At 40.5% G+C, this 15,432-nt stretch overlaps 1 protein-coding gene across 1 annotated transcript in view; it reads right to left on the bottom strand.

Moving 5' to 3' along the window:
- Positions 1 to 6,148: 6,148 nt before the first annotated feature.
- Positions 6,149 to 15,432, bottom strand: part of kmt5c (lysine methyltransferase 5C) — a 28,125-nt gene continuing 18,841 nt past the window's right edge. The window contains exon 9 of the mRNA XM_033970750.2: positions 6,149 to 13,567. Coding sequence (XP_033826641.1) covers positions 7,842 to 13,567 — 5,726 coding nt within the window. The 3' untranslated portion in view covers positions 6,149 to 7,841. The remainder of the gene's footprint in view (positions 13,568 to 15,432) is intronic.

Raw genomic sequence — 15,432 nt, 5'->3', positions numbered from 1 at the left:
ATCAGCTGCCAGTCCACTGTCAGACACACACGCTGACAACAACGCAAATCCCATGATACATTTGGGCTTTTTTTCGCTTTCACCCACCTTGATGTTGCGATGTTACCGGTGCGTACGAAGAAGTGTCGTAGGACCATCCGTTTGATTCTTTGCAAATACCGTAGACTGTATATATAAATGGACATAGCTAACCTGCTAGCCGTTGCGTTCCAAACAGGAAGTGAGCATGGGCGCGCTTTCGGCTCCAATTCACTTTACATTAAACTATCGCCCCTCTCTCTGTAACTGCTACTGTCAGACTTGTCATTTTAGTCTTAAATTGTTCGTATTAACCTGCTCTTCATGATCCGGGTGTTTTTATTTCGCTATTTTGTCCGTAAATCGAGATATGAACATTAATAAGAAACAAATCAGCTGTGTTCTTTCCCAGAAGTCACTACTGCCAGCGTTAACAACAGGTTTGATTGACAGCGTTGCTAGGGGAAAGGGCGTTACTTTCAACACCTTCGCTCGGGATTGGCTCTTTGGTTGCTATGATACTCGTGGTCGGAATTCCAAATATGGATCACAACTCCAAATTCGCCGCTATAACCGCTTTAGCCTCGATGAGCTTCTTTTGACCGGAGCCAAACGTCACACTCTTCCACTTGTTTAAACACTCTATGGTAAATACATAAATTTTGATGTAAATGAAATGTAAATGAGTGTGGTGGTTTTTGTAACTTGATGTTTGTTTTAAGAAAATATCTGTCTGCCGAAGAACGTGTTGTGAATCTAGAGTTCTTCTTAAAGTGGAAGTTACCGTCAGTTTTGAGGTTCACTTTCTGGATTAGCAGAGTGAAAAGTGTTTACATTTATGCTTCAAGACCACTGCCTTCTCGCTCCACTGTAGCTGTATATCATCGTGTGCATCCTCATGGCAATAACTGCTTTGCATTTTTAAAACAATTTCTACATGCACCAATAAGTAAACACATCTATAAATAACATCTATGGGTTTAGCTGCTGTAGCCGAGCGTTCAGAGCTTCAAAGACGCATGTTACCGGGACTTAAGCTCGACGCATTTGTCTTGTAAAACTGGTTCCTCTATTTGCCCATATTCTGTCCTGGTTTAGATTTATATAATTTATGTCTCAAACTGAAATTTAGAATCTGCATTTGACCCAAACTTTAACAACGTCTGCTGGGGTAATCTGTGAGGAGCAGTGGGACTCTCCTCCAAATATTAAGCTACTTGTATGAATAGACTGTATGCACACTGCCTGGCCAAAAAATAAAAATAAAAAAAAAAGTCGCCACCTGGATATAACTAAGCAAATAGGTATGAGTCTCCTATGGGCGATTGAGGTCAGACTGAAACAATGAGGTCAGCTGACACCTGAATATACTGAATGACCGGGTTATTCCATCAATGGATTTTCTCTTCCCTGATGACACGGGCATATTCCAAGATGACAATGCCAGGATTCATCGGGCTCAAATTGTGACAGAGTGGATCAGGAGCATGAGACATCATTTTCACACATGGATTGTCCACCACAGAGTCCAGACCTTAACCCCATTGAGAATCTTTGGGATGTGCTGGAGAAGCTTTGTGCAGCGTCAGACTCAAAGCTAAAGGCAGAACAACGAAATATTACAGTGTGCGACCTTTTTTTTTTGGCCAGGCAGTGTATAAATGGACGTAGCTAACCTGCCAGCTGCTATGTTCCAAATATGTGAGCATAAATGAGCATGGGCAAGTTTCCAGCTCCATCGACTTCGGTTCCAGTTCACTTTCTATTGAAAAACTGTGGTCCCTCTCTCTGTAACTGCCGCTGTCAGACTCGTCTTTTTGGTCTTAAAATGTTTGTATTAACCCGCTCTACATGATCCTGGTGTTTTTATTTCACTATTGTGTCAGTAACTTAAGATATTAACATTAATAACAGGTAAATCAGGCGGCTTCTCCAAGTTGCTTCCTCTAGTTTGAATTGACAGAGTTGCAAAGTGCCCGCTCTCTGCCAAACCAGCAGTACGGGCAGGAAGAGGCGTTACCTTCAACAGCCTCGCTCCAGATTGGCTCTTTGGTTGCTATGATACTCACGGTCGAAATTCCAAATATTAAACTCGGCTTCAAATTCGTCGCTATAACTGCTCTAGCCTCGATGAGCTTCGTTTGACTGGAGCCGAACGCTGTGGGTGACGTCACATTCACTTAGTCCACTTCTTCTTCTTCACTTCTACAGTCTGTATCTTTTCTCTCTCTTTTGGATGGACCTAACAAAAGTTTAGCTGCAGGTGAACTCTTTAAGTTGCAGGAAATGCCATGATGATGCAGGAAGCAAGTAGGACCCTGAGGCACAAATGCTAACAATATTCCACCCTGCTGTCTGGATTCATTTTAATTCTGTTCTTTGTAGGGCTGCAGATAATATGAGATAATGAAATATTTGGCAGTAAAAGGCTCAAAATACATATAATATTAAACTATGCTCTTTGAGATCAGTTCAAATGACTTAAAAGAATATATGACATAACTTGGACCAAAAAACTGGGACTAAATAAGGAAAATCATATTCTGGTGGTGGGTCGGCCCGATGGAAATGCTGTTCGTTTGCCTGGAATGTTCCATAGTTCCAGGCGTTTTTATTGTTCAAAAATACATTGAAAAGCATGAATTATTGCTGTGAGCGAATTCGCCTCTCCACAGAACTGACAGAAAACAGATTTAATGCTGTACTGTGGAACTTTCCAAGCAAAGAGCGCACATATCGCACCTAAATATCATTAAAGAAAAACGTGCAAAACCGTTCTTGCATTCATCAGTAGTGCAAGAAGAGTATTTGTTGCAGTAAATTGTACTTGGTTTAAAGTGTTTGAGAAGTGTTGGCCTATGAACAGCCTCTCCTCTTTGTGATCGGAAACACTGCCGTTACAAAGAGTCGGCCATTTTGTTTGGCTTCTTGTCGACGTGTGCGTGCGTGGCTCATTTCCAGTGACACAGAAATCCCCGAGGCGAACGCGGAGTCACAGAGCCGTGTTACGCTTTAATGGAAATATGATGTACAAGACATCTCCATAAATTATGAACTGTAGGCGAGCACCGACCAGCCGTGCAGCCGTTCACGGGGGAACGCACCGGAAAAGAAACAGGAAGTACAACCAAGCACAATACGGTTTGACCATGTGGATTCAAACGGGTTTTAAAGGAGCACTTTGTAATCATTTCAGTCAATCCTCTGCTACCTGCTTTACCCCATGGAGATGTTTTATTGCTTTCTATGAAATATTCCGCAGTATGGCATTAAATGTATCTATCTCCAAGGTGAGACAAGATGGTGATGTTACTAGATTAAGTTACAGGTCAAATTTGAGAAGAGGCAACTCCGATCATGTTTAAAATGCATGTTGTTATGGACCAATAAAAACACCTCTAATTGCAAGATAGACATGTTCAAAGCCATAATACGGAACATTCCAGGCACAAGCAGGTGATGGACCATCTGTCAGAAAAGTTACATAGTGGATCTGCATCATTAACAGAGTAATATTATCATTATTAAAGGTCCACTGCTTAACTTTTGTGGTGGAATACACACACTAGAGATACTGTAGGCCGATATTTGCACTTGTTTGCGTTTCTGCCTCGGCTGATGTTTGGTTTGAGCTCAACAATTGTTGCATAAAGTTTTATTTGAATTCTTTAGAGCGATGACGGCATTCACAACATGAGATTACACTGGTGCATTATGGGTTAGTAGCAAAAACAGGGCTGTGGATGTCTAATAAGGAAGAAAATCTCAAAAGAAATAATTTTGATAGTTTAATTATGCAGAGCAGTAAAAGGTATAGACAATATTTGTATTGATCTCCAGCATAAACCACCCACTTCTCTACTGCCTGGAATTTTCCATATTATGGGATTAAACACACACAGTTACAGGTGCCATCGGCGACGTTACAGCTCAGATCTATGGAGAGACAACCTTGCACACAGTAAGAATCCAAGTTTTTCAAGGTGTTTTTGAGCAATAAAAACATCCCTATTGCATCATAAAAGGCGAGATAGACAAGTTTAACGCTGCGGAACAGTCCAGGCAAAGCGATAACATCTCCACGGTGACAGGCTAGAAAAGTTACACAGTTCATCTTTACGTTCAATGGCTCAGTAACCAGGAGGAGGTCACCGACTTCTACACAAATCAATACGACATGGGCTCGGCGCGATGTGAATCTGATGTGACAGTTTTGAACCACTGCACACTCCCTCACAGTCACCGTCTACACTCAGTATCTAAGGATTTCCAAGAAGCGTTTTTCCTCTTCCTTCCCACAATGCAACGGTCTAATCTTCCCCTCTCTTTCTCTCTCTCCTCATTATGAAAAACTGTTATAGCTGGCATGAGAATTAAGCGCTCAGCTGCCTCTCGGAGCTACAAAGCTACAGAAGTAGGTCAGATGGTGAAAAGGCAACGCGATGGAAAGAGCCGAGGCAGAGGAAGAATCGTGAATCGTTATGAGGAGGAACGCAGGTGAGACGAGGTTTCACATACAAAAGGAGCTGTACACTGGTCTGTACAGTATGTTTTGTGTTATATTTTAAGTATGTGGCAAATTGAGTGGTTTAATATAACTAATTCATACAAGATAAATTACTCTGGCATTATGGTACATTTCAGATTGTTAATCCCAGTGGTGGAAGGTAATGAAGTACAATTTTTTAGGTATTTGTACTTTTTAAAATTTACAGTGGATATTTTTTTACTTTTACTTCACTACATTTGAGAGCAGTATCTGTACTTTCTACTTCACTACATTTTTGAACAGGACTGAAAAGTAAAAAGTAGTTTTCATATGATTTGAAAGGATATTTTTACCATGTTCGTGGTCACATCCTGGCTAAAGTTTTTGAGTTCAAATTTCGGCTTTGAGCAAAACAAAAATAAATAGAAGAAAGAAGAAAAATGAAGAAATTGATTTGTATTGTTACCGTTTACCAAAATATGTATCATCACTACATTTAACACTTTAACACTAACAAAGCGAGAAATACTTTTACTTTTTAAAGTACATTTTTAAAACTTTTACTTTAGTAGATGTTTTTTCATGTGATACTTTTACTTAAGTAACTTTTTTACCTCTGTATTTGTTTTTACTTAATATCATTCACTATTCAGTTCACCTGGAGTTCGTTCATTGCTATTCACACATTGTTCATCGTCTGCAACTGTTTCAGACGCCTGACCACTGACCGCCCTGTGATGACTGGACCCTAGATGCCCTCCTGTGCCCTGATCCGGTTCTGTGGACTCCGACCCTCCCGCTCCTTACCTGGCTGGGGTGACTCCTGTCCTGCCGTGGGTGGGTCTCCCTCTGTCCCTTAGTTGAGTGGCTCCGTCTCTACAGACTTGAACTCCGTCTACAAATGGATGCACATTAGTCCTGGACACATCTGCAGCCTGTCCGTCCATTAGAGTGGATCTCTCCTTCACTGTGGTTCACCTCGAGGTTTCTTTTTTTCTATGGTTTTCCTTGCAGAGAAGGAGAGTCTAAGGACGGAATGTTCTGAGACACTTATCCATTTGCTTGTTTTCTGTTGATTAATTTGCTTGTCTGTTTCTCTTTCATTGTTGCGTTTCTAACTTTCTGTTGGTTAAATTAATTCTCATGTTCATCCCTAAGAGGAAACTACTGTTGGGATTTTGGGCTTTACAAACATAAATTGAACTGAAAATTGAATTAACAAAATTGAGCACTTCATCCACCGTGGGTTAAACCTGATATGAGAGCATAGGCCACTGAAAATGAAAAGATACAAGAAAAATCACCATAGTAATAATAGTCATTTTTGTGTCCCGATCTTAAAGGAGACAAAGACTAGAATGACCTTAATTATCTTTTAACGAGGTCATGTTATAACACTTTCCTCTGTCAGTAACATGCATGGAGTTGTATTTCTATTGATTCACACATGTTTGAGTAATCCTGTATTGTCAAGGCTTGAAAAAGTCCATCTTCACCTACAACCTATCCCCGCCCCCAACCTGTAATTCCTTGTGATCTCTTGTTCTTCTGCAGTTTTGAACAAGTCGATGGACTCGTTTCCATTTGCCAGTTCTTTCTAAATGCAGTAGCAAGCCTGAAAGTGAAGACAAGACTGAGGTTACCAAAAGAATTAAATGTCTTTAATGATATAGACTACAATTGTACATTTCTACAGCAGATTCTCAATAACTGCCAATTTATAATAACACATTTTGCTTTTTAAAAACAGAAACAGTTGTATTGAACTTAAATATATGTCAAATCTGCAGTTCATTTTCTATTGGATTAAATACAAAAACAAGGATGTCTTATATGCACAATCAATGTGAAATATAAATTACAATAAAGCACCATTTTGAAAATGACAATATTATTCAAATAAATAATTTTAAGACAGTACAAGTCGATGTGGGAAGCAAGGCTGTTTTTTTCTGCAAAACTCACAACATATAACTCTAGATTCAATATAAACAATGTAACTCCAACAACACCAAAAGAAGTAACTGTGCAGGTGATGAAGACCCAAATTCAGTCCATAATATTCACAAACCTGTTAAATGTACAAATAAGCAGGGCTCACTCAGTCAGAGATTGTCATGTTTGACGTATATAATATGTAACTACTGGGTATGTCGCATGTCCCATGTTGATGCTTTAGCTAGAGAAGAAAACATATTGCATTGGCTCCCATTCATTTATCCACTGCAGCTAATGCCACGCTCACATGTAGTACTGAATTACCCAACCATATATATATATATTTATATATAACTATGTGTATACTTTATACAGAACTTACACATGCACCTTTCCTTAATGCAACATTAGGTACTTTTTAGTTAAATGTAGCAGAATATTTGACCAAACCATGATGAGTGTAAAAGGATAGTACAGTTTTTACCTCAAATTAGATCATAAAAAGCAAGTTTTTTGTACATCCTGAATGTAATCTGAGGGGCACTGGTAGCCTACATAATCATAGAATCCTTTAGTATTTAGAGGCCAAATACCCAATAAAAATAAAACTAAACAATTCTTTGATTAGAAAAAAACCCCAAAACTAATAGACTTGGTCTGCTATGTCTGAGAAGTACAAAATATCCATTTAAAAAAGTATAGTACCTTGGACAGTTCCCCCATTCATCTCGGCAGAATACCATATTAATACAAGGGAAAAAAACTGTACTGTCCCTTTAAGAGACTCCACGTGCACCGCTCACCCTAGGACCATTTACAAAAGGGAATAATTAGTGATAAATAGTTGCCTTGAAAAATCACAAGAACATTTATCAAATACATAGGCACAAAACTGCCTTTTAAGCCTAAATCTCTACGTCCATACATTGTATAGAAAAACAAAATCAATTTGCAACTATATTACAGTACAACAGTTTGGGGGCATTTCAACCCTTGTCAAATAGTGTATTCAATGCATTTTATACATTTATTTTTTTGTGTAAATTGTAAAAATTTTCCCACAACATTAGTGAAAACATGAATACTTTGTACACTATGCTAAGAAAATTCTCAATTGTAATTAGACTTAACAAGTTTGAATAAGGGCAAAACATTATAATAACTACACACTATTAGTAAGAACTATTTTTACAGTTTTGGTTGGTTGTTTGGCTGGTGGCCGGGTACTACAGACTTGAAACCATTTGCTTGCACTTTTCATATAGACCTTTTAAAATTTGATTCTTTAGCCAGTGAGAGAAGACGTTGCCAACACGGAGACAATTCTCGCTTGACGACAGTGTGTAGGTATCATAATATGTCCGAAAACTTACAAAGAAACACATAATTTATTATATTAGTCTGAATACTGCAAGTCCAGGTCTACGGTCCCATCGGTCACCACTAGCCTCACTCTTTTGGGCTTGTTGGACCCCATTGAGTGCGAACTTGGGACCGTGCCGTAATGAGATGCGCTATGCTGTTGTTGCTCATTAGGCTGACACTGCTGCTGCAAGTCCTTTCTGCAATGTTCCTCTTGTGTTTTAAGTCCTGCAAACCCACCCAAAGAAAAGGAAGCCGGATTGGTTAGCTGCGGTCCGCACGGCTCCAAAACTAGCCGCCCTTGGGTCCCTGAAGGCTCCATGAGACAGTGATAGGTGTAGTTCGCGCCGCCAAGTCCTGGGTAACCTTCTGGACCATCTCGGAGACCCAAAGTTAGCGAGTGGTCACCTGTGAAGCTTAAAATATTCGGCAATGCTTGGTATCCATACGGGAATGACAGAGCTGGTTGGGCTTTGCTTGTAGGGACTGGCGTACCCGGAGGAGTGCTTTGAATGATTTGCGGGCTGCTGTGCTGAGGCATTGGCGATGACAGAGTTGAACCAAAGCTAAAATCAAATGGGTCTTGCTGGGTAAAACCAAGTTGATGTTTATCTGCGTTTGACAAGCCGGATTTTTCCTGCTTCATGGCCTTTTCCTGTTGACTCATCATGTAGCTTTCTGTCATTTTGCTCGGAAAGAAAAATGGTCTAGGTAGCGCTGAGAAGTTTTTGTACAAGTTAGCTTCGAAGCTTTCTTGTTTTTCAGTTGGAGTTTTAGTTTTGGGCAGAGGGAAGGACGTGCTAGGTTTGGTGAATTGCACGTTGGATCGACTGGAAGAGGAAGCGCTATGAGACGATGTGTCTTTTGAGGTCGCAAACTGTTGGGCGGTGCTTGTTTTATGATGGCTGCTTGCTGAAACTTTATGTTGCTGGCTTTTTTCGTTTGATTTTAAATGAACTTTTGAGCTGGAAGATGGCGTCTCTCTCGGCGGAGCGCTGCTATACAAATCCTGCGTCGTATTGCCCCCTTGGAACTTAAGCACCCTTTGAATGACAGAAGAAGTCTTTTCGTGGAAGTTAAAAACATTGTCAGAAGAGTTGTTGTTATTTTTCAAGTTAAATAACTGAGGTGAGAGAAGCTTATTTGCGATAGGCGAGTTCTGTATTTTGGGTATTGTAGTCTGCTCCTTAACTGTATTGATGTGACTTGATGAGTAAGATTGGGAGGACTTACTAGGAATGCTTGGGCGATGAAATGTTCCTTGGTTTTTAAGAGTACTACTACTGCTGCTACTGCTACTAGTACCACTACTGCTACTACTAGTGTGCAGTTTAGAATGGCTAGTGATGGGTTTCAGGTTCAGAGCTGATTGAGACAAATTTACAGGACTTTGTGATGAAATTGAAGATGAGGGTGGGAGAAGACGTGGCTTATTTACAACAGAATATGGCTGTGATTTGGGCTCTTCCTTTGCGAGCGATCGGACTATTGGAGTTTTTGTAATAATCCTATCTTTTGCAATCATATCGGAGCTACTGGGTGCGTTGAAATTAAATCCTGTATTGATTGGAAGCTTATCTTTAGCACTGTCTTTTGCTTCACAATCAATTGGAACCGATTCGTTTTTGGAAGATGGGATGAGACCGGGGAAAAAATCTTCACTGGCGAAGTTATTACTCGGGCTTGGCGGTCCTAAATATGGCGTTTCAGTCGTCCATGCCTCTGTAGGGCTATGTGAAAGAGGGCTGCTAAACGGATCGGTAGGCGGATCCAATGAACACAGATCAGATGGAGAAGATGGGAGAATATTTTGGGGTTGGTAGTAGCCTTCAAAATTCAAACACTGAAAATCGAGTATATCGTCACAGCAGTTGGTGAAGTTTGGTTCTCCGGAAAGCATGTTGTCTGCAGTTGTGAATGGTGGGAACTGCGATGGCGGTTGGATAACTGAACTCGGAGCGCTTGTACATGGCGGTTGCTGCGGTTGTTGGCTAGTTTTTTCCAAAGTTTGGGATGAACACAAGCCTTCCGACAACCGGGATAGACTATTGTCGATTTGCTGGAGAGTGTGACTAAGGCAAGTGTTGGCTTGGCTGGCCGCGGAGCTGGTGGGAGGAGGGTCAGCTGCGGGCCCACACTTGCGAGGTCTCTCCATTTTGTGCCTTTGCTTCCTTCCTCCACTGCCCACCTCCGGCCTCTCTGTGTTGTTTTTAATATTCTCATTTGGAGGATGCTGTGAAGCTATGCTGAGCGGCGCTAGTGACAATGCCAGAGAAGACGTCGGTTCGGTCTTCAAAAGTGTAGTTATTTTATTTGGTGTGTCATCTTTCTTGAGGCTATCCAACAAATTTCTTTTTTGTTTAACCACAGCGGGCGCCTTTGTTTCTATTATATTTTGTGGTTCCGCTTTAGTTTCTTTCTCTACATCATCGTCAACCACCCATATATCTTCTGTCCGCCGACGCAGTTTTAGCACAGGTAGCAGATGTCCGTTGGCATCTTTTAGCTCTTGCTTTAGCTCAAACATACAACAAGGCTGAGAAAACCTATCTTCAATTTTAGGTTCTTTCACCACAGTAATTTCTGTCTTTTCTGGGTACACTTTAACTCCTGTTTCAACCGCTTCCTTCTTATCCCCTGGCACGTTCTTACTGTCCAAGTTTACATCGGCGGGTAGACTGACAGTTCGTCTCTCACCTCTTTTTTTCAACCGGTGCAATCTGTTCTTTGATTTTAAGCTGGCATGCACATGGGCCCTCGCAGCTTCCATTTCCATATTCAAAATTGATACAGAATCCATGATGGCTTTAAATGGATCGCAATCTGCAGCCTCGTCTCTCTTTTCTTTCTTTAACACGAGATTATCAAACCCGGAGTTTTCCATCTCCCAAAGTTTTCCCCTGCGTCTTTTGAAGCGGATTTTGAAATTAGTTCCTGCTTTTGTCTCATCAAACTCGCTCTGATCAAGAGGCACAAACTCCGTCTCTGCTTTTACGTTTCTTCTTAGGACCATATTGTTATCGCCATTATCATTTTTAGCATCCTGTGTGTCGTCTATAACATCCTCGTCCCCGTCTACAACATAAATCTTTTTCCCTAATTTGCATTTTCTTTCTCGGGAAGCCAATACCGGACTTTGTGGCGGCTGGTTGGCTCTTGGCCTAAGCACTCTCTTCATAGTATTGGATCTAGACTTTTTCTTATTGGCCAATTTCTTCTTATCTTTCCTTAACCGTCTCAATTTACCGTCTTTTGGACCCAATTTTGTGCCAACTTTCACCCCAGATGCGCTAAAATCTCCAGCTTCTTTAGCAACTTCTACAGCCCCCGTTTCTAGTTCAGCTTCATCCACGGCGCTATGAAATGTACGCTTTTTCAGAGGTATATTTGACTGTATGTGTGATTGTAAATTAGCTTTTGTTGAAACCATTTTGTGAGGTAGGCTGTTTAGGCATTTTGCTGGTTGCTTATCACAAATATCATTCCCAAGCTGTGCATTTTCCCCAATTAATTCAGCGTTGGTATTAGTATCAATGTTTTTTCCATTGCGTCGTCTGGCCCTAATATTGGCTTCAGCTCGCAACCTAGCAGCTCTAGACATGACTTTTCTATGTTTAATACCTTGTTGTGTTACTTCATTACTTGTGAATATAGTTTGCGCAACTTCCACTACATCTTTCTGCAAAACCTGCTCCAATTTTGCTTTGTCAGTTTTCAAAATGTCCAACAAGATAACTTTAGCGTATTTCATAGTGAGACAATCATCTTCCTTGAGTTCTTTGCTTGTACTCGCCAGTTCCTCTTTGGAAGTAAAAATCCTACCACTAGACCTCTTCGCTTTCTGAATTCTTGTATAATTTTGCGTCGATTTCGCTTCAGTTTCTTTCATTTCAACCCTGCTTACGTCTTTTGGCTGGTCTTGTTTTGCCTGTTCCTCTGCTTGCTTCTCTTCCTGTTTATTCTCTACTTTTTCTTTCACGGAAATCTCCCTGCAAGTCGAGTCGTCACCATCATTACTCTTATCCTGTACACTCACCTTATCACCAGTTTTAAATAGCATCTCTTTCACACCTGTGTTGCCATCTGCTGCATCTACACTGGCTCCTACCTGTTTCTGCGTACATCTCAATGCTCTCTTCTCTGGTTTTTGGACAATTTTACCTGTTTTCCTGCAATTTAAATCGTCAACATTATTACTTGACTCTTGTACGCTGGCCTTATCGTCAACTTTAGCGATGTTTTCTTTAATCCCTGTACCCGCTTTTGCAGTCTCTACACTGGCACCTACCTGTTTTTTTCTCAAAGTCCTCTTTTCTGGCACATTTTTCAAACTTTCTCTAGAAGTCAAATCAGCATTATCAGCATTACTCGTATCTTGTACACTGACTTTATCACTAGCTTTAGACGGCATTTCTTTAACTCCAGCTGTTACTTCAGTTGTTTCTACGCTGGCACTTAGCTGCTTCTGTTGCCGTAGTGACCGTTTTTCAGGTCTTTCCAGCTTTAGTTTTTCCATGTTTTGTACAGTTTTCACGCTTTCACGCATGTTTTTCTTGGAAGCTGCAGCTACACTGTCACTCTTTGCATCTTGCACACTAACCTTATCACCAGTCTTAAAAAGCATCTCTTTAACTCCAGTGCTGCCCTCTGCTGGTTCTACACTGACATCTACTTGCTTCTGCCTCAACGTTCTCTTCTCTGGTTTCTGCTTCTGTAAAGATTTTACGCTTTCCTTCGTAGACATATCCACCGTATGAGTAGCATCTTGCACACTGACTTTATCACCAGCTTTGAACAGCATTTCTTTAACCCCCGTTCTACCCTCTGCGGTCCCTAAAAAGGCGTCTTTCTGCTTTTGCAACACTTCTAATTCCATTTCCTCTCTTTTCTGGGCCTTTAGCAGTTGCACGCTTTTTGGGCCCTTGGTTCTCCTGCAAACTTGCTTTCTAATCTCCTTAACGTCAACTTTTTCTTGCGGGATTGTTACTCTCGTGAGACTTATAGTGAGATATTGCTTGAACGCATGCTGTGGATTGTCCTTGGTCTTTTTCGCAACCTTTTTGACTTCCTTGGCTGGGGTCGACTTGGGTGTGGAAGTTGTTTTGATAGGAATAGCTCGGTGTAGCGTCGTGTCCTTTGTAGTAGTCTCTTCTACAGTTACTTTCTTAACATCTTCAGCTGATTGCTTCATAGCGTCTTCTGGTTTGATTGCACTGCAGGTGTTGTTTGCTAGCTCCGTAGACTTTTTATTATCCTTGTTGTTATCAGAAATAGCCTGACTTTCTTTGCTCCTTGTCCTTGAAGAGGTCCTCAAATGAATTACTCGTCTATCTGGCACTTTTACGCACTTCTTCTTAATGCTTGTGTTTTGAAATTGTTGCCCACTTTTGCGTGGCGCGATGGAGGATTTCAGGCCAAATGGTTTTAAGTTTATCTCCGAAGAACCGTTTTGTTTTTGATGTGACGTCTTCTCTTTTGGTTTAATTTCTTCCAGCTGCAGAAGCAAAGCACGCTCTTTGCTTTTCGGGTCCTTACAGCTCAATAGGAAATCTACAGAGTGGCGCCGGATTCGGACTTGTACCTCTCGTAGTGTCACTTCGGACAAAAGTGGTAGATTTTTGACGCGCTTAAGTCCAGATGGTTTGTTTTTGTTCAAGAGACGTTTTGGTGATCGTCGATGTCGCCACCGCTTCGCCAGCTGTCGGTTTTTCAGAGCATTTCTTCTCATCTGCTGCGTGAAGGAGTTTCTGGAGGGGATGGCTGCAACGACAAACAACAAAGGAATAGTGAATTAGTTCAGCTCTAAGTATGTAAAAAAATATATGCGTCTGAATCAAGCAACGAAAATTCACTGTTCCTTTCTGCAAAGTTAAAGGTGCACTATGTAATTCTGTGATGAAGGGTCAACCATCTGTTTGTCTCCATGGAGATGTTGTGGCTTAGCCTGGCCAGAATGTTCCACCATATAGCATAAAACTCACCCAGCTTGCATTTGTTCAATTAAAGGTGTATAAATTGCTAAAGAACTACCTTAGAAAACATGCAAACATTCCTCTGCAAAAATCTGACCTGTAAGCTGGTCAGGTGGTGTCTCCATAAAGATAGATTCATTTTAGTATTTTTATTTATTTATTTATGTATTTATCTCGAACAGATTAATGAATAATTGCATCCTGCACATTTAATTCACATTTCACTTTTTTTTTTCTTATTTAAGCTCAAAAAGGAGTGGGAAGAAGAAAACTTATTACAGATTTCAGACAAGGCAAAAATATCTCAAATGTTGTTGGACGACGTGGCGGACCCTCAACCAGAAAAGTTACATTAGTGCACCTTTAAATTGATTAAGGGAATACTAGAATTCATTGTACAAACCCACTACATGAATGAGTTTTTTTGGATTATTTTTTTTTTTTATTAAAATGAATTTAAATATAAAAATTGCTATGGCCTCACCATAATTATTTTGGGCTATTTATTTTACCTGCTCTAAATTGTTAAACAAAGCAAATCTCAACAGTCCATACTGTGGCAGCAGAACAGAAGCTTTTCGTGCCCAAGCCCTAAACTTCGACGCCCTCTGCTGTTGAGTAATTAGAACAGCACTATGAGGCTGTTACTGAGGAGTCTACAGACCCTCCTTCTTGGCAAGGGAAAAACCTAGTGGGAAAAAGAGAAACCTTGAGGAGAGATCCCCTCCCAAGGACGGGCAGCTGCAGATGTGTCCAGAACTAATGTGCATCCATCTGCAGATAGAGTTAAAGTCTGTAGGGCCAGAGCCCACTCCACTAGGAGACAGAGGAAGGCTTATCCCCAGTAGGTTTGGGGTCATCCTAGTCAGGTACTGGTTCATCATAACAGATATTTAATGGGATAATCCTCCAGTGGCATAAAGTTGTTTCAATATTATCGTTTACCACAGTAAACCTCTGTAGCATCATATCATTCTTCAAAATCAGTTACTGTGTCAACATGCAAAATTACCAACAAAAGTGCTGAGATGTCACTTTATGCCCTAATTTGGAAGTTTACAGGTGTTTGTGAAGTATTATAAACTATCCATTTGGCGTAGCTTCAAAACTGCATTCACTATACTTCAGTAATACGCCCACCTCTATCTGGAATGATATTACTTCATTCACACATTAAACCAAAATGTAATATTACTATAGAAATTATAGTTGTTTTCCTTCTCATTTGCCCTATGAAGTTGTATTTGGAGAGATTTGTGTTTGAACAGTCTTTAATCGCTTATTCAATAAATCCCTGTTTTCACCGTCGCTGGTACACGCCCACTGTGACATACTTACTTTGGTTTTTCAATTTTATTTTCTTAATTTGTGATGGACGTAGGATTCGGAAGCATTGTGTAGTCATTTTCATACGAAAAAAAAAAAAAAATCCACTTCCCACCAGTCTGATGTCAGCTCCCACTGGGCACCGCATTCGTCTAACGCGAAATCAGCCGACCTGTTTCTTTTATTAAGACTTTTTAGAGAAATATTGTAATTTAAAATGTCCAACTTATAACAAAGATCCGCGGGTGTCATAGATTGTAACTATATAGCAGACACAAGCACAGTAGGTCTTTGGAAATGGACAATTAAACTACCTCTTAGTGCAGT

Source organism: Periophthalmus magnuspinnatus, chromosome 8 (genome assembly GCF_009829125.3).
Source record: "Periophthalmus magnuspinnatus isolate fPerMag1 chromosome 8, fPerMag1.2.pri, whole genome shotgun sequence".
In the NCBI taxonomy this organism is placed as follows: domain Eukaryota; kingdom Metazoa; phylum Chordata; class Actinopteri; order Gobiiformes; family Gobiidae; genus Periophthalmus; species Periophthalmus magnuspinnatus.
This window is presented reverse-complemented; position numbering and strand designations above follow the sequence as displayed.